At 46.6% G+C, this 27,500-nt stretch overlaps 2 protein-coding genes across 5 annotated transcripts in view; one reads left to right on the top strand and one right to left on the bottom strand.

Annotated features, from left to right (window-relative positions):
* The window catches only part of plekhg4 (pleckstrin homology domain containing, family G (with RhoGef domain) member 4), a 49,988-nt gene extending 32,622 nt beyond the window's left edge, over positions 1–17,366 (top strand). For 2 of the 3 annotated variants that reach the window (XM_044196337.1, XM_044196258.1), the window contains exons 13-23: positions 3,851–4,773; positions 5,614–5,863; positions 6,793–6,882; positions 7,152–7,376; positions 11,395–11,565; positions 11,761–11,941; positions 12,021–12,137; positions 12,528–12,669; positions 12,760–12,860; positions 13,343–13,530; positions 15,809–15,945. In XM_044196337.1, the coding sequence (XP_044052272.1) occupies positions 3,851–4,773; positions 5,614–5,863; positions 6,793–6,882; positions 7,152–7,376; positions 11,395–11,565; positions 11,761–11,941; positions 12,021–12,137; positions 12,528–12,669; positions 12,760–12,860; positions 13,343–13,530; positions 15,809–15,901 (2,481 nt within the window). In that variant the 3' untranslated portion in view covers positions 15,902–15,945. Of the gene's footprint in view, positions 1–3,850; positions 4,774–5,613; positions 5,864–6,792; positions 6,883–7,151; positions 7,377–11,394; positions 11,566–11,760; positions 11,942–12,020; positions 12,138–12,527; positions 12,670–12,759; positions 12,861–13,342; positions 13,531–15,808; positions 15,997–17,043 lie in introns of those variants that run through there. The other variant, XM_044196419.1, reaches the window with a different exon arrangement.
* Positions 17,367–21,585: 4,219 nt separating this feature from the next.
* The window catches only part of LOC122876379 (ras-related protein Rab-8B), a 27,946-nt gene continuing 22,031 nt past the window's right edge, over positions 21,586–27,500 (bottom strand). Inside the window, exons 6-8 of one of the 2 annotated variants that reach the window (XM_044196687.1) lie at positions 25,828–25,893; positions 25,675–25,725; positions 21,586–24,546 (exon numbers count right to left, since the gene is read on the bottom strand). In XM_044196687.1, the coding sequence (XP_044052622.1) occupies positions 24,457–24,546; positions 25,675–25,725; positions 25,828–25,893 (207 nt within the window). In that variant the 3' untranslated portion in view covers positions 21,586–24,456. The remainder of the gene's footprint in view (positions 24,547–25,674; positions 25,726–25,827; positions 25,894–27,500) is intronic. The other variant, XM_044196779.1, reaches the window with a different exon arrangement.

Here is a 27,500-nt window from a genome sequence, read left to right as displayed (position 1 = left end):
ACGTCGGCGGTAACGATTCCCGATTACGCCAATCCTAGGTCACTAAAGTTAATGTAGAGTCGGTGTGTACATATGCAAAGACAATGTCGGACTCTGTAGTTTTCTTTGGGCCCCTGCCAAACCTGACCAGTGATGACATGTTTAGCCGCTAGTCTTCATGCCGCCGCTGGCTGTCAAGGTGGCATCCAGCAAACGATGTGGGCTTTGTAGATAATTGGCGGACTTTCTGGGGAAGACCTGGTCTGATTAGGAGAGATTGGATGGTGCAGTGCTCATATCTAGAGATCTGACCAAGTTTATTAGTGGACCTAAACTATGACAACTCAGAGTTGAGACCAGGAGACAGTTGCAGTCCTACACGCTTCTCTGTGCTTCCAGAGCAGTTACCCACCCAAAACTCCTTAGTGACGGCGTCTGCCCCCCAACCACTTAAATTAATAAAATCTAAAGTTAACAGAAGAGGAGTTATACATAAAAACCTAAACGCTGAAATAGCACAACAAAACAGGAGAATTAAATGTGGACTCTTAAACATCAGATCTGTCATCTAAAGCTGTACTAGTGAACGATTTAATATCAGAGTATCATATTGACTTATTCTGTCTTACTGAAACCTGGCTGGGTCATGAAGAATATGTTAGCCTAAATGAATCCACTCCGCCCAGTCATATTAATACTCACATTCCTCGAGGCACCGACCGAGGAGGTGGAGCTGCAGCCATCTTCGACTCAAGCCTATTAATCAACCCTAAACCTAAACTAAATTATAACTCATTCGAAAGCCTTGTTCTTAGTCTTTCACACCCGACCTGGAAAACACGACAGCCAATTCTATTTGTTATAGTGTACCGCACTCCTGGTCCTTATTCTGAATTTTTATCTGAATTCTCAGAGTTTTTATCAAGTTTAGTCCTTAAATCAGATAAAGTAATTATTGTATTAGAGCCTCCCTGCCTGGTAAACAGCCACATCTTTCAGTAGTCTCTGTTAGGCATGGGACGAAATGAAAATTTCATTTCATTTCATTTTACGATTATCCCGGCCAAAATAACTGCGATCCACAATATTATTCCGAAAATCAAAAATCATCAAAATATGCTTAATACTCTTAAAATGACACTAAAACATGTCCAACAATGTCTTGGCAATATAAGCAACATATATTTTTTTTCTGCTCTGGAATAGAGAGGACCATGTTATGCAATGGTGAGTGTGGGACAGCCCGGTAGTTCACCTGAACCGGTTTCGAATCCAATCTGCATGTCAAGCCCAAAAAAAGCCAGATTATCAATATGCACATTAAAAGCCAACTGTTCATCAAGCCATATGCCTAGGTCTTTGTAAGAAGTGACTCTTTCTATACATGTACCTGCTAATGTCAAGATAGTGGGATCAGCTGCCTTGGAGGGAGAACGAGTGAAGATCATATATTTGGTCTTTTTTTAATTTAGGACCCGTTTTAATTTGAACAGTGAAAGCTGCAGTGATTGAACAGCATCCTGCAAGAGCTCTATGGCTTGTTTCAAAGACCCGTGTATACTGTAAATGATTGTGTCATCAGCGTACAGATGTATCTTAGCTGGATTTATTCCAAATAGAAAATAAGATACGGGCTAAAATAGATCCTTGCAGGACACCTTTGTTTACTGTAAGTGTGGTAACCCACTCTTTCAGTTCAGCCCCATTTCACCCCCCCACCCACCCACCCCTACACACACACACCCCCACCCCCACCCCCACCATCTCTGCCATGTCCTAACTCAGCTGATTGAGTTAACCCTTTAACACACATACATATTAGCGTGTGTGTGTGGGAACTGAGCGGCTGCAGTGATCAGGACACATTAGCCAGCTAATCAGTTTGAAGAGCACTCAGCCGACACACACACACACACACACACACACACACACACACACACACACAGCTGACCCAGTGGCCTACTGTAGGAGCGTGTATGTGTGTGTGTTGTCCGTATGGTTTCATTGTCTGGACTCAGTCTGACTGAACTTGCAGTTATAACAATAAGTTACTTGTGTTTGTCGGGACGTGTGTCTTTGAGTCGAGATCCTAAAATTAGAGCGTGAATGTGAATATATTTGTCCGACGCTAACAAATCTGTTATTGAAGCTGTTATCTCTCTTTCTCTTTTTGGCGGCAGCTCAGATCAGCCGTCACTGATTAATGTTACCTCAGAACAAAAGTAAACTTGTCTGTTTGAGTCTGAACTGGACCAAAGATCATCTGTGAGGGAAGAAGCTCCACTCTGTAACACCTCTGTACAACCAGAGCGTTTCTGAAGCTCAGCAGCTCCAACAGAGTGAGACGTCTTCTCTGAGAAAACCATCAGCTGATCTCACATCCTCCAGATCAGCTTTCACTCATATCAGATCAATGATTTAAATATATAGACTTAATACTTTGAATCCTTCAGTATTTGGATCAATCAGCTCGTGAAAAATAAGGTGTGTCAGATCTACAGCTGTTGTTATTTCATCGTGACAGAAACATATTTAATCAACATTTCAGTAAATATAAGTAAGTAGTTTAAGACTCTGACAGTGGATATTCACCTGTTGTGGGTCAGACCGACTACCTGTCGACTGTCTCCATCTGTGCTGAACGCTGAAGTTGTCTCTCTGCTCTCTGAGCCGGCCTCCGCCCACACTTCCTGTTACCGTCTCTCTGTAGTGTGTATGTGTTTACAGGCGGGGGTGGGAATCAGTTTTATTCCTTCTCTTTGATTGGCTGTTTGGGGAGTCATTTCACATTCTGCCTTACCCCAAAAGAAAAATACAAGCGTGTTATTATCATTTTATCTGCAAACACAAAAATGTCCTGAGAGCTGACCGGCAGTCAGAAACTCCTGACTCCACAGATCAGTTATAACTGCTAGAAAAGAACTTTGTGTCCATAGAAACATCCATTAAAGCAAAGAAAGGAAATAATAATAATAATAATAATTAGTCATGAATATAGATTTTGTGTAAATCTTCCAGTGACGATTAATTTAACACTTCCTGTGTGTTGAGGGCCCCTGTTGGACATGTTGCAGCCTCTGCAGCCGGTTTGAACTGATCCTCTCCAGGCCTTGAAAAGTTTGGAACAACCCAGTCCGACCTCTGTGTGTGTGTGTGTGTGTGTGTGTGTGTGTGTGTGTGTGTGTGTGTGTGGTGTTTTAGTGGTGACGTAATGTGTTAGTTGTCTGTAAGGATGTTAATGACTCAGTCAGTCAGTCAGTGTAGAAAAGCTGGAGGCCTCTTCTCTTATTTATACCGCACACACACACACACACACACACACACACACACACACACACACTTCAAAGCTTTCTCACTACCAACTGGAAATGTCAATTTTTCAATTCAAATAGCTTTATTGGCATGAACAAAAACGTGTTGTTGCCAAAGCGGTTTGCAGAAGATTCACACATATTGAATACGCAGGTGTCACATATGCAGGTTCTTTATTAAACTGATGCTATACAACACAGTACACCACAAGTTTATACAATTGAATAAAATTAGTTAAATTAAATTTCCTGCTGTCATTTTACTGCCAACTGTGTCTGAGGTGGCCGCTGAAAGCCGTAAAGGTGATTCGCCATCCTGTTCCTGTGTGTTACCATGTGTGACGGTTGTTTTGATTGGCTGAACCGATCAATAGTGATTATTTTTCCTTCAGTTTAAGTATTTTATAAAGTACATGGAGAGAAAGTGTCTTTAGGTGAGAGAATCATCATCAGAGAATAAATACAAAACTAAGCAAGCTAAAGGTCAGAGGTTAACCTGAGGCCACACCCCCTTGGTGTGATGTCACGTGAGCTACAGCTGACTCTCTGTCTGTCTGCAGGCCTATGGCTGGGCGTTGGAGGGTATGCGTCACCTAGCTGGTATCAGTATGGAGGAGTGCGCGCTGCCAGACAAATGCCAGGCTGTGATTGGCTGCCTGGAGGACTACCACTGCCAGCACCCGCCAATCCCAGACGGTCGTTTTCAGGAGATGAAGGCGGTTGCGGGCGAGCTGCGGGGCGAGCGAGGCCTCCGTCAGTGGAGCTTCGCCTGGTCCAAGTGTCAGGAGACCAAGAAAATGTTTGACAGGAAGATGGAGGCAGCGCTCAGGACACGAGACTCCGCCCACAGACAGCGCTCTGACTCTGCCGTCAGCAGAAGCTCCACCTCCTCCAGGAAAAGGCTGTCAGGACTCTGGGGGGTCCACGAGACCTCCTCCTGTCCCCCCGAGGAAGACTCCAACACCTCCTCACCTCCTCGTAACACCTCCCTGCTCTCCATCACCTCCTCACTCATCACCTCCACCCCTGCTCCCTCCACCTCCTCCCCTCTCACCCCCCAGCACACCCCGCTCCTCCGGCGTCTGTTCCGCAGCGCCTCCTCAGAGGAGTCATCAGACCAGGTGGATATCTGCTCCTCCAGTCACGGCCTGCCCCGCCTCGACTCCTCAGCCTGCTCCTCCCCCTCCTCCTTCTTCTCCGGCAGACGGCAGCAGCTCAGGAAGACTCAGAGCTTTGACTGTCCCTCCACCCCCGAGGTGTCGCGGTACGGCCCGTGTCCTCGCGCCCTCAGCGAGCCGGTGCGCAGAGGAAACACGGGCGTGTTCATCCGCGGTCTGGAGGTCAGCAGCACCGACGCAGCCGACCACACGCTCAGCCCCAGGACGGCCGTTCACGGCTGGGCGGGACAGCTACACGGTCCCGGGGCGCCCGGCACCCCCAGAACCACCGGCAGCCCGGCAACAGACTCCCGACCCAGAGGAAGGTGGGTAATCCGCCAGAGGGCGGAGTCAGCTGGAAAGGTGTCCGGTAGGGTTGTCACTTTAAAAAACAAACAGGTGACTTTAATGAGGTCACAAAACAACACTTCCCAGATGCTTCGGTGTCGTAATAATCCTCACAGAGCAGCGAGTTTCCTTTAGCGGTGGAAAGTAAAGTGCATTTACTCAACTACTAACTATACCTGCATACTATTATATTATAAGTACTTCCATAATAGGCTACTTTATACTTATTTACCGTTTATTGTTAGAATTAGCTCCACTGCTTGCATGTGAACGCATCAGTAATGATGTCCAATAGATGATAATACAAATCTTTCAGTGGGGTCATTCTGCATAATATAATGATAATAATAACATATATGTATATGATAATAATAATAATAATAAGTACACTTAGGTACTTTTACTCAGACCAGGTTTTGAGTCTTTACATTGTGATATTTATACGTCAGTAAAGGACCTGACGTCCTCCGTGTTACACCATCACGGAGAACAGTTTAATGATGCTCGGAGTGTAACTCAGTCTGTTGTACTGCTAGATAGCGACCTTTGGATTTGAACAGATCGTTACAGATTGAACACTAAGTTTTAAATGAGAAGCGTGTGTGTGATGATCCAGACCGCAGAGGAGAGAATACTGAGTCACCGAGCAGAGAGCGGAGATGAAGGACGTAGTTGGTGATGAGCGGGTCGTTACCGGGGACGACGGTGGGCCGAGGAGACGCAGTGAACAGGAAGTGGTTCAGGGGAGAAGATTGAAGGATGGCGCTCCTCTAACAGCAGCAGCCTGATGTGTGTCTGTATACGTTGTGTCTCCGCAGTAAGCTGCGTCACGTCGTGGAGGAGATGGTGACCACGGAGCGGGAGTACGTTCGCTCGCTGCGTTACATCATCCATCACTACTTCCCCGAGATGGACCGAGCCGACCTCCCTCAGGACCTGAGGGGGAAACGTTCCGTCGTCTTCGGAAACCTGGAGAAACTGCTGGACTTCCACAGCCAGTTCTTCCTGAGAGAGCTGGAGGCCTGCTGGAAACACCCGCTCAGAGTGCCGCACTGCTTCCTCCGACATGTAGGACACACACACACACACACACACACACCCGCTGAGAGTGCCGCACTGCTTCCTCCGACATGTAGGACACACACACACACACACACACACCCGCTGAGAGTGCCGCACTGCTTCCTCCGACATGTAGGACACACACACACACACACACACACACCCGCTGAGAGTGCCGCACTGCTTCCTCCGACATGTAGGACACACACACACACACACCCGCTGAGAGTGCCGCACTGCTTCCTCCGACATGTAGGACGACACACACACACACACACACACACCCGCTGAGAGTGCCGCACTGCTTCCTCCGACATGTAGGACACACACACACACACACACACACACACACACCCGCTGAGAGTGCCGCACTGCTTCCTCCGACATGTAGGACACACACACACACACACACACACACACACACACCCGCTGAGAGTGCCGCACTGCTTCCTCCGACATGTAGGACGCACACACACACACACACACACACACACACCCGCTGAGAGTGCTGCACTGCTTCCTCCGACATGTAGGACACACACACACACACACACACACACACCCGCTGAGAGTGCCGCACTGCTTCCTCCGACATGTAGGACACACACACACACACACACACACACACACACACCCGCTGAGAGTGCCGCACTGCTTCCTCCGACATGTAGGACACACACACACACACACACACACACAGATATATATACACACACACACACACACACACACAGATATATATATACACACACACACACACACACACACACGATGGCGTTGCGTTGAGCAGGTTCAGCTTTTATACAATAACATACCTGTTGGGGTATATATATATATATATATATATATATATATATATATATATATATATATATATATATATATACACAGGTGTGTCTGAAGGTGCTGAATCAGGTGTTGTTGTGTTCAAACAGCAGGAGCAGTTCAGTCTGTACGCGCTGTACAGCAAGAACAAACCGAAGTCTGACGCGTTGCTGGCCAACCACGGAAACTCCTTCTTCAGGGTGAGAACACACTCTGACTGTGACCTTTGACCTCTCCATTCATGCTCTGACCTCTGTGGGCTCACCGTGACCTTTGACCTCTGAGCGTGAGCTGTTTCCCACATTCCACACATTTTTAGACAATAAATCAACTGACACACAACTGACCTCCCCCTCCTTCTCTCCCCCCTCCTCCTCCTCCTCCCCCTCTCTTCTCTCTTCTCCTCCTCCTCTTCCTCCTCCTCCTCTCTTCTCTCTTCTCCTCCTCCTCTTCCCCCCCCCCCCCGCAGAGGAAGCAGGTGGAGTTGGGAGATAAGATGGACCTGTCCTCCTACCTGTTGAAACCTGTGCAGAGGATGAGTAAATATGCTCTGCTGCTCACTGACCTCATGAAGGAGGTGGGCGTGGCTCAGGAGGCGGAGCTTGTCGCACTGCAGGCTGCCACCAACATGGTCAAGTTCCAGCTTCGCCACGGCAACGACCTGCTGGCAATGGACGCCATCCGAGACTGTGATGTAAGTTTATTAAAGATTAGTCAAAAGGTCTTCTTCTTATCTCTGACGTCCGTCCAGAATAAACCTCAGAAACCAGCTGAGACGCCAGAGAAGAAACCTGCAGAACCTGCCTGAGAATCCTGCTGTTTCTGAGTTTCCTTCAGTCTCACAGTGATCCAGAGACAGCTGTCTGTCCGTCCACGGGTCCACTGCAGACAGGAGCTGCAGTGGACCCGTGCACATAGTGCTTAACCAAAGGCAAACATAAAACATGAGCTGTGGGGTTCCTTAGAGCTTCTCACTGTCCGCTTTCTTTGTTACACTCACATATGAGTTGGACTACAGCAACAGGCTGAATGTGGTTTCAATTTCTTTAGAAAGAAACATTTTTTCATTTGTTTTTTCCATCTATATGTGATGAAAGCAAACTCATTCCCATCTGATTAGCTGCAAGTCTGAACACTACCGGACCCGTTGGATGATTCTGACTGAATCCAGATCAAAACTGCCAGTTTCTCTTCTGGGGTTAACTTTAGGAAGTTTGTCATTTTCTTGGCTATTTCCCCGTCGTGGAAATCTCTTACTGAAGAAATCTCTTACTGTGAGAACTTCTCACAGTGGAGGAGGAGGAGCATCTCGGTCTCTGCCTGTCGAGCAGTGACCACATCCACGCTCCTCTCTGGGCGGCCATGTCTGTTTAATTTGGGTGTTATTCAAAGTAAAGTGGTATTTGTTTTCAAGACATCTGGGTTTATTTTAAAAGATCATGGTTTGGGTTTTCTTAAAATTGACCTCCAGTAGTGTTCCAGGATGGTCTGGTTATGTTGAAGACCTCTCTGGTTGGGGACAACAGAATAAGGTCATCTGCATAAAGCAGGTATCTAATCTCTGCGTCTAAGAGTTTGAGGCCCGGAGCTGCTGAACGGTCCAACTGGTCTGCAGGTTCATTTATATCCAGGTTGAATAAGGAAGAACTTAAACAGCGTCCTTGAGTAAAATACTTCTTTCTTTGTTAATTTTCACAGCACACTGATTGTACGTATATTTGATAAGGTCGTATACTTTACCACCAATTCCACTTTGAAGGGTTTTGAAGTCCTTCATGCCAGATTGAATTGAAGGGTTTTTTAAATCGATGAAACCAGCAAATATTTTGTCTCCCTTTTTTGGTGGACATGTTTGTTAAAGTGTGTAAGGTGTATATATCCTGGAATTTAGGATATTACAGAATAATTTCCCAAAGTTTGCTGCTGACACAGATCCCTCTGTAGTTTTAAGGGTCTGATTTATTTCCATTTTTATAGATTGGGACGATCAGCCCCTGGTTCCAGACATCAGGAAAGCAGCCAGCAGTCAGCCCATATTGAACAGTTTAACAACTGCAGTTTGTAATTCTGTTCTGCAGCATTACATTTTTTATGCAATCTGTGCCACAAGCTTTTTTTGAATCAAGAGTTTTCAGTTTGGCTGTTAACTCTTTTTTGGGTAATCTAATAGATTTTGGTTATGATTCAACTTTGTCTAACTTTGTTTTAATTTTAGTTTGATTTAAGTTCAGATCTTCAGGTGGGATACTTTTGTAAAGGTCATTAAAATAGTTTTCTGTCTCCACCTTGTATTGCTAATTGTTGTGGCTTTGTAGTTTCTAAACCGTTCAACGTGTCAAAACAGACCCTGTTCTGCTGCGTTTTCAATCTCCTGAAGCGTTTCGTTGGTGTAGTGGAATTTCTTTTGTCTAATGTCTACGGTTTGATAACTGTCTTAAGTGTTTTAGAATTTCTTTACAGTCACTGTCAAACCATTGTCTTCAGAGCTTACTGACTTCCAGCTTCCTGGGCTGGTTCTTAATAGAAGCTTTAGTGTGTTTTCCCGAGTAAATATTAATCTGGCTGTGGTCTGAAAAGGGGGGTTTGTGCTCGGCAGTGAAAGCACTGAATGAGGAGGGGTCCGTGTCTGAGATGGCGTAGTCGACTACACTTGCTCCAAGAGCTAAACAGGTGGTGAATCGTCCCAAACTGTCTCCTCTGATCATATACAGGCCTGAGGCCACTTGTGTTCATTGTTTTGTCAGGGTTGTTCCTCGTGGCTGTGGGTGCGGGGGTCAGAAGTGACTGAATATGTGTTTATCTGTGTGGTCTATACATTCAGATTCTGAACCTGTTCGTGCATTAAAGTCCCCACACAGAGGGATTTTGCCTTGGGCTTGAAGGTGACACGTCTCTGTGTAGGGAGCTGTAGAACTCTTCTTCATGGTATGGTGACGCAAATGCCTACGTGTTTATTCATTTTCAGCCAAAAGTGGTTTTTGCTTCGTTTTACAGTTGTGATGTGTGTGGCGAGATCATTATTCGTCCTAAGTCTCTACCACGGTGTACTGTGCTCAGCTTACTGAAGGCTCTCTGTCTGTCTGTCACTGTCTCAATTCAATGGCTTTACTGACATGAACGTTTTGTAAAACAATTTTGCCAAAGCATCCAAGTACAAATTGATCAAATATTTGGACAATGCACAAACAGTAATAAAAATAAAACAATACACAAAAACAGTAATTAGCAATAACACGACATAGATAAAATACAGTATATAACATCAAAACTGTATGTACAACAAAATGTATGTGTATATGTAACTTTGTGTGTCAAGATAATTACGTCACATTCAGTGTTGTTGTGTAAACTGTGTCCCTCGGTTTGTGACATGCAGTCACACATTGTGCAGCTCAGTTAGCTGCACCTCCTCCTCCTAATACAGTCTGTTGCTTTTTAATGTCATTTAGTTCTGTGAAGTTTGGGATTAACAAATCAAATTTCTTAAAGTTTTCGACTCTGATATTATATTTGTCACATTTAAAGAGGAAGTGCATCTCTGTCTGTACCTCAGCTGTCGTGCAGTGACCACAGACTCTTTCCTCTGTTGGGAGCTGGGACTTTCTCTATGGCAAGACTGTGGTCACTGAGTCTGTATTTGGTCAGGATCTGACTGTGGTCACTGAGTCTGTATTTGGTCAGGATCTGTCTGCGGTCACTGAGTCTGTATTTGGTCAGGATCTGTCTGCGGTCACTGAGCCTGTATTTGGTCAGGATCTGACTGTGGTCACTGAGTCTGTATTTGGTCAGGATCTGTCTGCGGTCACTGAGCCTGTATTTGGTCAGGATCTGTCTGCGGTCACTGAGCCTGTATTTGGTCAGGATCTGTCTGCGGTCACTGAGTCTGTATTTGGTCAGGATCTGTCTGCGGTCACTGAGCCTGTATTTGGTCAGGATCTGTCTGCGGTCACTGAGCCTGTATTTGGTCAGGATCTGTCTCTGCGTTGTGTCTCTGACAGTAAAGAAATACTCCAGTTTATATTCGTGGTTTAGGGCCAGATAGCAGTTAAGTTTGTTTTGAGTTTTGATTTGTCCAATGTTCCAAATAGGCAACTTTTGTTAATTTAAGAATTTGGTTTACTCTGATTATTGGTTGGAAAGCAGTGCTGGTCTGAACAGTACTGGGTGTTATTTGATCAGTAAGTCTCAGGACCAGCTGACAGAAGGAACTCTTTTTGGGGTTCAGCTCTTGGGTTTGTAGTTCCTGAAATCTTTGGTCTTTGGGGCTCAATTTGAGATGTAACCACAGTGTGTGTTTTTTAATTTATTTTTTATGTTAATAATCAATGGGTAGCAGCCTAATCCCGCCCTGCATGCATTGGTTGGTGTTTTTCTTTGGATGTTTAATGTGGACCTACAGAGTTCTGCATGCAGGGCCTCTATGGGATGCTTGTCCCATCTAGTCGTCCTGATGACTGAGTGGACCCCAAACTTGCGATTGGTTGGATTACAAATATTTTAGTCCCAATTCTAATTGGTATGTCTAATTTGTAAAATGTTCTTCTAATTGCAAAAAATGCTCTACATGCCTTTTGTTTCAGTGGCAGACCAAAGTTACCTGAGGCACTGATTCTGAGCCCCAGGTAATCACAATATAGGGTGTGATCTAGATGGGTGTTTCCTCATTTTAATTGATATTTGGTTTCCCTTCTCTTTCTTTTCTCTCTCTCCAGGTGAACCTGAAGGAGCAGGGTCAGCTGATCCGTCAGGACGAGTTCACTGTCTGGACCGGGAGGAGGAAATGTCAGCGTCACATCTTCTTGTTTGAGGAGCTCGTTCTCTTCAGTAAACCCAAGAAGATGGAGGGAGGGCTGGACGTCTTCATCTACAAACACTCCTTCAAGGTAAAAACACCCGAGCCCCCCGAGGGTCAAACCCAGGTCTGTCTCCCAAACCATCAGATCTAGAAGTCAGAATCAGAGGTTAGACTTAACGGGCATTTACACTCCAGAGTTTAACACACTTAGAGATCAACCTCAGACTGGAGACTCCAGAGGTCAAACCTGAAGGCCAGACTGAGCTCCTTTTTTGTCCTTTAGACGGCAGATGTGGGTCTGACGGAGTCCACGGGAGACAACGGGTTGCGATTTGAGATCTGGTTCAGAAGGAGGACGTCCAAGAATCAGACCTTCATCCTTCAGGCTGCCAATTTGGACGTCAAACACATCTGGACCACCGACATCGCCCGAATCCTGTGGAACCAGGCCACCAGGAACAAAGGTACAGAGGGGGGGCCGAGAGGAACCAGCGCTGCTCTGTCATCACCTGCGATCACTTCAGCGTCTTCTGTCTGTTTCAGAGATGCGTTTGAAGGAGATGGTGTCGATGGGAGTCGGGAACAAACCGTTTTTGGACATCCAGCCGAGTGATGCAGCCATCAGCGACCGAGCTGTTCACTACATCATGAAGAGCAGAGGTAACGCACGTTTCAAATCTGAATTCGGTTTTACTCGAGACGCGCGTTGAATCGCTGTCGCCTCTTCGTGTGTTTTACGCAGACGGACGGAGCTCAGAGTGAACTGAGCTGTTACAGTATATAGTAGAAGACCTGTTTCTAAACAGCGCAGGTCAGCAGCTTCAGGTAAACATAAGTTAGTGCAACGGTACCTGAAGTTCTCCTGATGGCTTTTGCTCGTCACTAAGGAGATGAGGTTACTTTAGTCTGACCAACAATTTAAAAACACAAAAAATCCTTAAATGATTCATTATCAGTTATCAGAATAGGCACTGAATCATTTTATATTGATTGACTGAATAATCAACTAATGATTAGTGTGTGTGTGTGTGTGTGTGTGTGTGTGTTCAGGTGCCAGAACGCGGGCATCCATTGCCGTCTCTGTCTTTGATCACGCTAACCCTTTTAAACGAGGACCGGTGACCTCTGACCCCTCAGCATCAGGGCCTTCCTCATCCAGCCTGCTGGGACCGCTCAACCTGCATATGTACAGGTACGACACGCAGCGGTCCGGTCCGGTCCAGTCCGGTCCGGTTCAGGTCAGTACTTCCATTGTATAACCATTTCTGCTCTCCTCCTCCAGTCAAACCGTCTCCTCCTCTCCTGCTGCTGAAAGCTCCTTCATCACTTCTTGTATCGAGGAAGACGAGCAGGAGCACGAGACCGGCAGCCAGCCCTCCATGAGTACGTAAACGCTCACAACGTGCATTTCTTATTAGATCTCAGCAGGGCGGGTTTCGGGTGTGCAGGCTGTGGAAGGCCGTGGGGTCGTTAAAATCCGACAGGTTCATGTGAAGCAGGAATGAGACCAGGACGTCTCATGTTTCAGATTTTCAGATTTGGTCTGTATAAGTGATTGTTTTCCCGGTGTGGAGGAAACGTCAGCACGTTCCATCAACAACAAAACCGAATTTCAGCAGCAGAGGTGGGGAGATCCTGACTTTTAGTCCAAACGCACCGGATCCTACATTTCCCATAATGCAGCTGAATAGTCTTTCATTAGAGCCTCCCTGCCTGGTGAACAGTCACGTCTTTAAGCTCCACCCCTGCAGTGTGTTCGTAGTGTGATGACATCGCTGTGACATCATCAGGGCTGTTTCTTTTGCGTGTGTCTGAACTGTTTGATTCGTCCGTCAGAGTCTAACAGCAGAGTCTTTTTCTCTCAGCCACGGAGAGTTCGGGTTCATCGTCCCGCTGTCTCTCCGGCTCCACTGGCTCCGACAGCGGCTGCGTCTCTTCCCACCTCCAGGAGGCGCTGGCCGAGGAGCTGAGCCCCCCCAGCCAGCCCTCCTCCTCCTCCTCTTCCTCCTCCTCCTCCAACAAACAGCACCTCAGCAGCCACTACATTTCACCTGTGAGTACCGAGACAGCTATGATCTCTGACCTGGCCTTCTGTCTGTCCCCTGCCCCGTCCCCTGCCCTGTCCCCTGCACTGTCCCCTGCACTGTCCCTGCCCGTCCCCCTGCACTGTCCCCACCGCCCCCCTGCCCGTCCCCCTGCACTGTCCCCTCACCGCCCCCCTGTCCCCTCACCGTCCCCCTGCCCCGTCCCCTGCACTGTCCCCTGCACTGTCCCCTGCACCGTCCCCCTGCACTGTCCCCTGCACTGTCCCCACCGTCCCCTGCACTGTCCCTGCACCGCCCCCTGCACTGTCCCTGCATCGTCCCCTGCACTGTCCCTGCTCCGTCCCCCTGCTCCGTCCCCTGCACTGTCCCCACCGCCCCCCTGCCCCGTCCCCTGCACTGTCCCTGCACTGTCCCCTCACCGTCCCCTGCACTGTGTCCTCCCCCCTGCCCCTCCCCCTGCACGTCCCCTGCACTGTCCCTGCACTGTCCCCTGCACTGTCCCCCTGCACTGTCCCTGCACCGTCCCCCTGCACTGTCCCCTGCACTGTCCCTGCACCGTCCCCTGCACTGTCCCTGCATCGTCCCCTGCACTGTCCCTGCTCCCCCCTGCTCCGTCCCCTGCACTGTCCCCTCACCGTCCCCTGCCCCGTCCCCTGCACTGTCCCTGTCCTGTCCCTCACCGTCCCCCTGCACTGTCCCCACTGTCCCCCTGCCCCCCTGCACTGTCCCCTGCACTGTCCCTGCACTGTCCCTGCACTGTCCCTGCACTGTCCCCTGCACTGTCCCCTGCACTGTCCCTCACCGTCCCCTGCCCTGTCCCCTGCACTGTCCCCTGCACTGTCCCTGCACTGTCCCCTGCACTGTCCCCTGCACTGTCCCCTGCACTGCCCCCCTGCACTGTCCCCTGCACTGTCCCCTGCACTGTCCCCTGCACTGTCCCTGCACTGTCCCCTGCACTGTCCCCTGCACTGTCCCCTGCACCGTCCCCCTGCACTGTCCCTGCACTGTCCCCCTGCACTGTCCCCTGCACTGTCCCCTGCACCGTCCCCCTGCACTGTCCCTGCCCCGCCCCTGCACCGTCCCCTGCACTGTCCCTGCACTGTCCCCCTGCTCCGCTCCCCCTGCACTGTCCCCCTCACCGTCCCCTGCCCCGTCCCCTGCCCTGTCCCCTGCACTGTCCCCTGCACTGTCCCCTCACCGTCCCCTGCACTGTCCCCTGCACCGTCCCCTGCCCCTGTCCCCTGCACTGTCCCTGCACTGTCCCCTGCACTGTCCCCTGCCCTGTCCCCTGCACTGTCCCCTGCACTGTCCCCTGCACCGTCCCCCTGCACTGTCCCCCCTCACCGCCCCCCTGTCCCCCTGCACTGTCCCCTGCACTGTCCCCTGCACTGTCCCCTGCACTGTCCCCCTCACCGTCCCCTGCACCGTCCCCTGCACTCCCCTGCACCGTCCCCTGCACTCCCCTGCACTGTCCCCTGCACTGTCCCCCTGCACTGTCCCCCTGCACTGTCCCCCTGCACTGTCCCCTGCACCGTCCCCTGCACTGTCCCCTGCACTGTCCCCTGCACCGCCCCCCTGCACTGTCCCCTGCACCGCCCCCCTGCACTGTCCCTGCATCGTCCCCCCTGCACTGTCCCTGCTCCGTCCCCCTGCTCCGTCCCCCTGCACTGTCCCCTCACCCCCCCTGCCCCGTCCCCTGCACTGTCCCTGCACTGTCCCCACCGTCCCCCTGCACTGTCCCCCTCACCGCCCCCCTGCCCCGTCCCCTGCACTGTCCCTGCACTGTCCCCTGCACTGTCCCCTGCACTGTCCCTGCACCGTCCCCTGCACTGTCCCCTGCACTGTCCCTGCACCGTCCCCCTGCACTGTCCCTGCATCGCCCCCCTGCACTGTCCCTGCTCCGTCCCCTGCTCCGTCCCCCTGCACTGTCCCCTCACCGTCCCCCCTGCCCCGCCCCCCTGCACTGTCCCTGCACTGTCCCCTCACCGTCCCCCTGCACTGTCCCCCTCACCGTCCCCCTGCCCCGTCCCCCTGCACTGTCCCTGCACTGTCCCCCTGCACTGTCCCCCTGCACTGTCCCTGCACTGTCCCCCTGCACTGTCCCCTGCACTGTCCCCTGCACTGTCCCCTCACCGTCCCCTGCACCGTCCCCTGCACTGTCCCCTGCACTGTCCCTGCCCCGTCCCCTGCCCCGTCCCTGCCCCGTCCCCCTGCACCGTCCCCCTGCCCCAGCCATAAATCTGACACTGAGTGGAAAGGTAAATGATAAATGCGTTCTGTCCTCAGACGTTACCTGAGTGTCAGGTGAGGTCTGACTGTCATCACTTGTTGACTCCAGCTGCTGCCTGCCGCTCTCGTACGAACCTCTCCACGTGTTGAGACATTAACGCCGTGTGTCCGTCTGTCCTCAGAAAGCGGCTCCAGTCATCAGCCCGGCCACCGTCGTGTGAGTCAGCGACCGGACGGACTCGACTGTAAGTGAACTCGTTGCTGCGGCAGCTGTTTGACCCCCGAGGTCATCAGGAGAAACATTTATCTTCTCACTCTTTACTCTGCTGGAGTCCAGAGCAGAATATCTGTTATCGTCTTCATTAATCTAATAATCAGCTGTTGGAGGTTTGTAAAGGTTCAGTGTGTTAAATCATTCAGGATGAGACCTGGAGCTGCAGCTGATGATGACCACCATCACTGATCAATCGTTATCATTTGTTCTGTTAGACGTCAGGAAACTGTCCAGAACACAAAGACCGTTTTTAATGATTATCTAGATGATTTGTAATGTTTTTAATGATTATCTAGATGATTTGTAATGTTTTTAATGATTATCTAGATGATTTGTAATGTTTTTAATGATTATCTAGATGATTTGTAATGTTTTTAATGATTATCTAGATGATTTGTAATGTTTTTAATGATTATCTAGATGATTTGTAATGTTTTTAATGATTATCTAGATGATTTGTAATGTTTTTAATGATTATCTAGATGATTTGTAATGTTTTTAATGATTATCTAGATGATTGGCAGTTAAAAGACTTGGGGTTTAACTACAGCTGTACTACGATGCAGGAAACAAAGCTTTATAAATACAGCAAAGAACAGACGATGAAAAGCCTGTAAATATAATATTATTATTATATTATGTCTGTATGTTGGTTTATACACCGCACACACATTACATATGTAATTAATGCCGCCTGTCTCTCTCTCTCTGCCTGTCTCTCTCTCTCTCTCTGTCTCTCTGCCTGTCTGTCTCTCTCTGCCTGTCTCTCTCTGCCTGTCTGTCTCTCTCTGCCTGCCTGCCTGTCTCTCCCTCTGCCTGTCTCTCTCTCTGCCTGTCTCTCTCTCTCTCTCTGTCTCTCTGCCTGTCTGTCTCTCTCTCTCTCTCTCTCTCTCTCTCTGCCTGCCTGTCTCTCTGTCTCTCTCTGTCTCTCTGCCTGTCTCTCTCTCTGTCTCTCTCTCTCCCTCTGCCTGTCTGTCTCTCTGCCTGTCTCTCCCTCTGCCTGTCTCTCTCTCTGCAGGTCCGTGTGCTTCCTGCTGCAGTTTGGAGTTCGGGACTTGCGGACAGTTTGAACAGCACTGTTGATTTTGTAGAATCTTTGAAAGCAGCGAAGTTTAAATCTAGTTTTATTTATGTTGTTGTGCTACAGTGCCGGTACAGTAGTTTGTTCTGTAAATAATAACTGTTAGAGTTTACAAAGGTCTTCTCTCGCTCTGTAGTTTGACTCCCAGCAGCTGGTCCAGGGTCAGCTGGACTAACTGTACATGTGTGTAAATACAGCCACAGCTCAGCGTCTGCTGTCTCTTTCTTACTTGAATAATAAACATGTTTGTTCAAAACGGACACGTCGCTGCAGTCTGAGGTTTTTCTGAAGGTTCATCCTGTTTGTGTCGTGTTAGCTCTGATGCTAAACCACAAGGTCTCTTTTTACATCTCTTTCTGCACCTGTTTAATAAACATCAGACTTGGAGTCAGTGGAAGGTGGATGTTATCTCTTTTGATGGAGCTCGGCTAACAGTTTCCCCCTGCTTCCAGTCTTTGTGCTAAGCTAGGCTAAAGAGATGAGACTGACATCCGTCTGAAACGTGACTGGAGAAGTTCCCGCTGAAAACCGCTCTGCAGCGTCACTGACGTCTTCTTCGTTTCAGTTGGTAGTGTTCCTTCAGCGTCGACGGCAGCCGCCTCCTGAGCTACACGCTGTGAGTTCAGTACAGTCACTTTACCTGCTTCATTTTCTCGTCAGGGGTGGAGGGGAACAGGCGGAGGGTGTTTCTGTGTGGAATCACGAGTCAGGCGTCTAATGTGGACAAAATCATCCGTCACTGTATATAAAAACATATATCTAGCACACGTTTTGGAAAATCTTTAGAGAAACAGTTTATGGATAAAATAACCAGGAACGTCTGTTGTTGTCGAATCCAAATAAACGCAAGTAAAGATATCCGACAAATCACAGAACAATCTAATATTTCCATTAGAGTCCCGCTCGCTGACATGTAACAAACTGCCAGAGTTAAAGGGAGTGACAGTTACAGCATGTCGTCTCTTTACCAAACAGATTTGTGAAACGAGTTAATGAGTGAAGCATAAACGTTTATATTCAGTTTATGAAGTTATGAGTTCCTTTTGCAAATTTATTTTAACTTTACTTTATAAATGCAAAAGAAAAGCTTACCTGTAAATATCTGTTACAAACCTGTCATAATAGAATTTCAGTGAAAATATAAGAAGAATAAAATGGGAACGCTGACGTCATCAGCTGGAGATGACACGCTTTTAACAAAGTGAAGCGGCGAACGAGTGAACGAGCGGCGCGTCGGCATCAACACGCTGCCGCACGTAAAAGAAGCGGGAGACTGAAGCTGGTGCAGAGGACTTGATTCTGCCTGATGTCTGAACTGCTTCAAACCAGCTTCAAACCAGCTAACAGTCACTAACATGGAGCACTGAGACTGCAGACCAGTCTGGAGTCTGATCCTGATCTTTATTCCACTTTCTGAACAGTTTTTAAAGCTTTGAGACGTTCAGACCATTTCTGGTAAACATCAGTGACCTCGTGCGGACGGAGCAGCTGATTGGAGGATAAAGTCGTTCAGTTCTCTCCAGTTTCCTCCTCAACAGAAGCAGTTCGCAGCTCTGTGACGGCAGCCTGAAGCCGACCCCCCCACCTCCCGCAGGCTGCAGCAGCTCAGGCCGACGCTCCACCTGCACACGGACCTCAGGTGGGACTTATCCTCCACAGCAGCAGCTTCAGGCTTCGGCCAAACAACCGAAACAGTTTTCCCGTTTAGTTTGCTGAGGCTGCAGGAACATTTACACAGTGCAGCCATACAAGGAACAACCAATATCTGATGCTAAGATACACAGACGAGATGTCATGAACGTCGCTGTCCTGCGTCTGTACAATACTGAAATAACTAACAAACCTCCCCCTCGTGTCCTCTGCCTTTAGCTCTTGGCTGCAGAAAAAGAACAAATGAGTCAACAAATATAATAGATGAGAAAAAAGCATTGAAGCATAATCAGGTGACACTGGCTCGTGTACTTGTACACGTCTGTCTACTGTCGGTGAATTTACAGGATCTCAGTGTTCTATCGTAGAAAAGGTTTCAGTCGTCGTCTGGACGCTGTTTTCAGAATCAAGACGTTTCGGCTCCCATCCGGAAGTCATTCTCAATCGTGGAAATGGTCTGAGAACTCAGACTCCTGGATGAATGAGGGACTACACCGTCTTAGTGTCCATAGTCGTCCATTACAGGTGCTCCAACACACACACACACACACACACATATATATAATCAACATATGAACTGTTATTAAATCTAATTGTTAGTTGCAGCACTAGTAATCAGGTTTGTGGAAGCTTTCTGTCGCACAGATTTGATTGTGTTTTTATCATCTAAAAAATATCTTCAAGATTTGACCAGTTTTGACGTTCAGACAGACGACTGCAGACTTCAACTAAAAGCAGGACAGAAGATCATCACCGCGCTGACGGCCGTCTGTTTCACGGTTGATGTAAAGGTGCTTTCCATCACTTTTAAGGCTCTTCATGGTTCCAGATTATATCTTCCTCAAAGTTACTCTCCCCTCACCATAAATAGAAACAAACTATTATTATTGTTATAACATCCAGCATGATGCTGATGTTTGTCCTGCAGGCTGAGGGTCTGTTGTTTACCGAGGAACTGCTGGTGTCGGTGGAGGGATCTGGGTCCGTTCCAGTGCTGGTCCACCAGCTGCAGCAGACCAAACCTCACAGCCGATGAACGGGTTCAGCTTGTGAAGGCAGTTCTCTTCTGTGACTTTGATTTCACTGAGGACTTCTGAATTAAATGAATATATCATTTAAATATGGAGATAACGTGTCGCACGTTCAGACTGTCTCTCACAGTGTCGAGCTCAGCTGTTCACGTGACAAGTGACAGAAACAGCTGAGTCCCGAATGAGAGGAGAGGCTGTGGAAGAACTCACCCTCCACCCCCGCTGACCTGCAGGGACTCAGACCAGGTGTCAGACCAGGTGTGGCCCCTCCCATCCCCCAGGAGCCGGAGGCCGCCCTGACGGACAGCAGGAACAGCCACTTCCTGTGAGCGCCCAGTGACATCATTCAGGTCTGCAGAAAGAGAAACTGAGACAACGCTGCCACCTGCTGGTCAGTCTGACTATAACCTTCAGATCTGAATTCACTGGTGAACTCCTGAAGCTCCTCGAGAGGAGGAGGAGGAGGAGGAGAGGGAGTAAATAATCAGCTGACATTTATACAACAGGAACATATAAAATAAGCACACCTGTGGGAAAAGAGTAGAAGCTACAGATTAGCTGTCAGTGACCTCTGACCTCTGGAATAACGTAGAAAAGAATCATTTCGACAGTAACGGGACTCTGTTATTGATCCTGCATCGCTCTGATCTGGTTGTCTCTGAAGATCCAGACCCTGTCAGCTGATCCGGACTCTGGTCTCTTCCTGCTGCAGGTGAGTGTTTGTGTTTGGTCGTCATGGAAACAGTTTGTCTTTAGTTAAAGGAGAGGAGGAGACGGTGACACAACAACCATCAGCTGTTGATAATCCTCCTTCCTGTTCAGTCACAGGTGGGCGGGACCAAACCTCCACCTGACCAGACACACCTGGACCTGATCCCGGACCTGATCCCGGACCTGAAGCAGCTCACAGCAGCAGAGGCTCAAGACGTGTCCATCGTCCGGACTTTGCTAAATGAGCACAGGTAAGAAACCTGCTCTCGCCGCAGTATTGTAGTTCTGCGTGTCAGGAACGCGTCCGAGTACGCCGCGGTTCCTGCGGTTCCTGCGGTTCCCGCGTGGAGGAGGAAGCTGAAGACGTTCTGTTGCTTCTGTGGGCAGAAGACGTCGCACACTTTGTTGGGATGGAAACAGGATTGTCTATATGACATTTGTGTTTTATATTTGAGATAAAAGGCTTCCACAGTGAAACGTCTTCAGCGTTTCACTTGAACACAAAATGCCTCTCTGAGGAGGCGTGACGTGTCGGACCTTCAGAAAACGCCGTGAAGTCTCGTTCTGCTCCGACGTCAGAAACAAACCGCCGCTCGTCACTCGGGAATCCTTAAAGAGAACAAACTACAAGAGGAAGGAAGTGGAAATATTATACACACGCTGCCTGTTGTTAAGTCATCATTAGTAATAATCAATACTTATTACGAAGCGTGTTGTTTGTCTTCTAGCTGCTGATTGGCTCTCTGGTCCGGGACCAGTAATTACAACGTTGTTCTCAAAACATTTGGACAAACGGGAGGATTTAATATCCGATGATGATAAAGAAAGCAGAGCGCCAGCTGATAGAAACAGCTGTTTATTGTACGATCAGCTGACTCCGCGATGACATCATGGAAGACAGACGTGTGGAAGACCTTTTCACACCGACAGCAACGACGTCCGACTCCGTTTCCACAGAAATCAGCAGGATGTTGTTTCTATAGAAAAGGCGGAGCCTGAAGCCGTCGCCTCTCCGTCCGCTCGCAAATACAGAACGAGTTTATTTAAAGAAATCAGTCATCAGTCAAAAATCGGAACAATTCTGAGATTTAAGTAAAAATTTATTTTTTCTCAAAAATGTTTCTTTAATATGTTCATGCAGCCTTCATCCTCCTCTGTTCTGTGGATCAATACGTCTGATAATGTCTGATCAGAGAGTTCAGTAACAGAATGAGTGTATTTTTGCATAGCGCTGTTTTAGCAAAGGTACAAATAAAAAGACAGAATTTACAAACCAGACTCAAGTCAAAAACAGCAACATTTACAGAAAAACAGAGACAGCAGGAAAACGATGAAGTGAAAGTTTTCAGGCTGTTATTGATCAGTTTGAACACCGGCAGCCGTTTGTGTTCACGTTGCTTTCAGTTTTATTTGACTTCCTGTGTGGTTATGAAACAGGAAGTGATGTCATCTGTTTTTGACTGTTCTGATCACTTTGAACAAAACTAAAGAAAAATGTAATTATTAAATGTGAAGAATAAACTCTGTTTTCCTTAGAAACACTGAAGCATGAAGAACACAAACAGCCCTCAGTGAGTTCTGATTGATCGATTGAGTTCTGATTGATCGATTGAGTTCTGATTGATTGATCAGTCAAAAGGTGAATAAAAGATTCAAAATGTCAGAAACAAAATTATTAATAAAGGAACCTGAAATTAAAGACAAATATAAACGGGCAGATCAGTTATTTGTCATAAATGTTACTTCTGAGCCGTCCGTCAGTATTGATCAGTATTGATCAGTATTGATCAGGTGGATGTGCTTCGAATGAAGCTTTTGGGGAAACGCCGTCGTCGGTCTGCTCGGAGACAGTTTGTTCAGACGACCGACTGAAGCACAAACACAGAACAGGAAGTGCAGCTGGAGGCGACACTGATGATGATGATGATGAAGCTCTAAACGTCCGATCAGACGTTCGTACAGAACAAACCTTCACTTCATCTTCATCTTCATCACAACAACACTGTAAGAAACCGGTGTGAAAGTAAAAAACGCTGCGAGCTGGAACGATGTCAGCGTGAAAGCTGATTGGTGACTTTGTTCAGTGTCGCCGCCGCTGATCCACGGCGGCCATATTTATATTTATATTACGACTAAAGAAGATTTCTTTACAGTTTCATTATAATCACTTAATAACTTGATTGATGAACTCAAACACACAAATCACATTAACAATAATCTGTCTTCAGACGGATTAATAACTGAATTACAAAATGAATGTTTTATTTCCAAATTAAATTGTTAATTCATCATTTAAAGAGAGAAAAAAGCTGATTGATTATTAGAATGATTGATTTGTGATCTGTTTTAGCGTGCAGTCGCTGCAGTGACACAGATGATCCGACCTGAACGCTCAAACACGACAGCTGCGTAATAATAATAATAATAAAACTCTTAAGACACGAAATATTTCAGATTCGTACAAAAATAAGAATTAAAACACTTGAATCAAAATTCCTCTGAAATGTTAAAAAAGAAAATCGGCACGTCTTCGCTGTTAAAGAGCGTCGAGTGGTTTCAAAGAAACGAGATAAAATACAAAAATATAGAAAATGACTTCATTAAAAATACAAACGGACGTCAGTTTTACTTCCCGCACGTCTTGCTTCATTTTATCTGCAGACCTGTATCTATAGATCACGTTGCTCCGCGAGTCCTTGAGGTTTCCGAAAGCTTCCTCAGGGTCAGATTTCTTCCTGTTTGCCGTTGAAGCAGCAGAACTTTGTGGCGACGTTTTGTTTCTGGACAGTTTTCAGAAACATGTGAAGCTTTGATACGCAGCTTTAGCTGCCGCATGATGGGATGTGTTCCTGCAGTAACCGCCTTCTTCTCTCGCACAGGAAGGAAGCGTCTGACAAACTGACCCAGAAACAGCCTCTAGATCTCCGCCCGTCCCGTCAGCTGACTCTTTGGAAACAGCGACTCAGTGAAGACCGACCGGCACCGGCTGAAACATCACCTGCAAGCTACAAACGAAGGCCGTTCCCTTAAAGGACGACTTCACGGTTTCACTCGGCCTCAGAACAGCCGCCGGGTTCTCGTGAGACCGCCGGTTCCCGCCGTGCCCGTTCGGGTCGCACTGGACACGAACAGACCTCTTGAGAAAGGAAGCGACGAGGTTTATCTGAACGTCATCGGCCGTAAAGAAACGCTGACACCATGAAAACTGAGCTCCTGGTCCTGCACCACAGAAGAAGACTGAAGAAATGACGTCAGAGACAAACACGGAGGTACGAGGTTTTTCAGCTGACGGAGCAGAAAAACCCTCAGACTGTTCCCGATCAATAACGTGATTATTATCTATATTTGTTTGCAGAATCATTTCAGTGATTAATCATTAATGATTTCATATTGATACATTTAAAAAGTGAATATTTAAATGATTTTTAGCTTCATACAAACGTCACTTCAGTTTTTAGCAGGAGACAGAAAGAAATTAATAAACTTCAAAGCTTTTAAAAAACAATCGATAGATTTTAAGACATTAAAAATTAATTAATTAAATGAGTTATTAATGAACACTAACTGTAACATATTCTGTTAATTTGATGTGATGATGTAATTTAAAGTGTATTAATAAGTAATAACAGTCTTTAAATATTCAGTCTTTGGATGAAAAGTCAGATTTCTCTCTTACTGTCCTGCTCTTCATCATCATCACCATCACTTACACTTTCAACTGGCTGCGTCTCCTTCACCGGCTGCGCTGAGCGTTACAAGCAGAAGCAGAAGAAGAAGAAGGAGGGCGTGCAGGAAGTGAAGAGGAAGCTCTGAGATTCAACATGAAGACGTTTTCTTCTTCATGTTTCCACAGGTTTGTTCCTCCTGCGGCGGGAGGTTCAGCTCTGCAGCAGCCAGGAGGAGGAGGAGGAGGAGGAGGAGGAGGAGGAGGAGGCGGCGGTCTGGGCGGAGGCTCCGCCTACAGCAGCGTACACCTGAAGAAGCTCTTTTTAGAGCGAGACTCTGTGATTTTAACCGGCCCGCCTCCACCTGACGGGTTGTTGTCGTTCTGGAGGAAAAACAACACGAAAACAAAGAGTTCAAAGGTCACAGGTGACGATGTGGACCAATCAGCTTCAGACATGAGCAGTGGGCTGTCGGCATCATGGGAAACAGATGTTATTGTAATATTAAAACATGTACAGATAAGTAAGATAGGATAATAATGACGGTGTAGTCCCTGGACGCTGTTTTCAGAATCAAGACGTTTCGGCTCCCATCCGGAAGTCATTCTCATTCTTTAAGCTACTCTGTGTTGCTTAAGCCCCGCCCTCAGGAAGGAGTCTACCTGAGTATCTGCTGTTTACCTGCCTAGTTTCACCTGAAGGAAAGGTGGTCAGTTTCAGGTGAAACAGACACTCAGGTAGACTCCTCCCTGAGGGCAGGGCCTAAGCAACACAGAGTAGCTTAAATTTCTGAGTTCTCAGACCATTTTCACAGTTGAGAAAGACTTCCGGATGGGAGCCGAAACGTCTTGATTCTGAAAACAGTGTCCAGACGACTACGACTGAAACCTTTTCTACGATAGGATAATAATAATAATAATAAATTGTAGACTTGCAGTTAAAATACATAAGAGTCTCAGCACCAGCTGACATGGGGGACTCTGTTCTGGGCTCAGCTCCTGGGTCTGGAGGGGGTCTCGGGGGGTTTAAGGTGATTAAAACATGTGAGCGCTCTCTGTTGAACGTTAATGATCAGCGGGTCTCTGCCTGATTCTGCTCCACACGCATCTGTTGGTGTTTTTCTGTGTGAAACGTATCTGCAGAGTCCTGCTGGGTGTTCGTCCCGGCGGGGGCAGCTCTGATGACCGAGTGGACCCCCGACTCGCTGCCACAGCGGGCCGGACCACACTATCAGATGTTTTAGGACACATTTTAACTGGGATTCTAACATTTTCTGTTAGTTGCATTTAGAGCTGTGAGCTGTTTCTTCGAGTGCGTTCACGGCCGTGTTGAAACTCCCCGACGCCGTTCTGGTTAAACGGGCCGGTTTCACTCTGTTCACTGATGAGATTATTAATGAAGACTGCTGTTTGTTCTCCTGACATCTGCTCATAAACAGAAATCTTAATGTGAACAGATGTTTTCTAACATTATCGTGACTGCTGGCTCCAAGTTTCTTATTGTTCACTCACCATTTTCCTGTTGAGTCTGGTCATGATGTCTCTGCCAAGTGTCAAAAAGGCCTGTGGAGGAGAAAAGCATCACATTAACATCAAAATGCATTTTCTACATGATGAACTTAAAGTTTCTCGACACATCACGAATCAGGAACTGTGTGTGATCACCTCCTCCACATTGATGCTGGACTTCGCGCTGGTTTCCAAAAACTTGATTCCGTAATCGATCGCCAGCTGAACAACGAGATAGGAGGGTTAAACAGACGTTTTTATTCAACTCAGAACATCTGGACTCTGTTTCTGTTGGTTTTAACAGTAAAAGTCAGATTCTTTTTCATTGATGAGATGTTTCCTGAGTGAATCGTCATTTAGTTTATTGCTTACTCTTTTCATTCAGACAATAAATGCTGATATATTCTAGGAGTGGCCTAGTCAAAGTCCTGACCTGAATCCTATTGAGATGCTGTGGCATCACATACATGTATGTATACATATGTATGTATGCATATATGTATATATATATATGTGTGTGTATGTATATATATGCATGTATGTGTATATATGCATATATTTATGTATGTATATATGTATGTATGTATGCATATATGCATGTATGTGTATATGTATATATGTATGCATATGTATGTATATATGCAAGTATATATGTATATGTATGTATGTATGTGTATATATGCATGTATGTGTATATGTATATATATGTGTGTATGTATATATGTATGTAAGTATATATGTATGTATATATGTATATGTATGTATGTGCATATATATGTATATATGCAAGTATATATGTATATGTATGCATGTATGCATATGTATGTATGTATGTATGTATGTATGTATATATGTATGTATGCGTATATGTGTATATATGCATGTATGCATGTATGTGTATATATGCATGTATATATGCATGTATATATGTATATGTATATATGTATATGTATATGCATGTATGTATGTATATGTATATGCATGTATGTATATATGTATGTATATGTATATATGTATATGTATATATATATATGTGTGTGTATGTATGTGCATATGTATGTGTGCATGTAAGTATGTATGTATATGTATGTATATATGTATACGTATGTATATATATGTATGTGTATATGTATATGTATATATGTATGTATATATGTATGTATGTATGCATATATGTGTATATATGCATGTATGTATGTATGCATGTATGCATACATACATACATATATACATACACATATGTACATACACACATGCATATATATATACAAACATATATATACATAAATATATATATACATACATACAGTTGTATGCAAAAGTTTAGGAACCCCTGACAATTTCCATGATTTTCCTTTATAAATATTTGGGTGTTTGGATCAGCAATTTCATTTTGATCTATCAAATAACTGAAGGACACAGTAATATTTCAGTAGAGAAATGAGATTTATTGGATTAACAGAAAATGTGCAATATGCATCAAAACGAAATTAGACAGGTGCATAAATGTGGGCACCCTTGTCATTTTGTTGATTTGAATACCTGTAACTACTTAGCACTGATTAATTGGAACACACAATTGGTTTGGTGAGCTCATTAAGCCTTGAACTTCATAGACAGGTGCATCCAATCATGAGAAAAGGTATTTAAGGTGGCCAATTGAAAGTTGTTGTTCTCTTTGACTCTCCTCTGAAGAGTGGCAACATGGGGGCCTCAAAACAACTCTCAAATGACCTGAAAAAAAAAGATTGTTCCACATTATGGTTTAGGGGGAGGCTACAAAAAGTTATCGCAGAAATATAAGCTGTCAGTGTCCACTGTGAGGAACA

The sequence above is a fragment of the Siniperca chuatsi genome, linkage group LG1, assembly GCF_020085105.1.
Source record: "Siniperca chuatsi isolate FFG_IHB_CAS linkage group LG1, ASM2008510v1, whole genome shotgun sequence".
In the NCBI taxonomy this organism is placed as follows: Eukaryota; Metazoa; Chordata; class Actinopteri; order Centrarchiformes; family Sinipercidae; genus Siniperca; species Siniperca chuatsi.
Note: the sequence above shows the minus strand (reverse complement) of the source record. Positions and strands in the feature narration are given on the sequence as shown.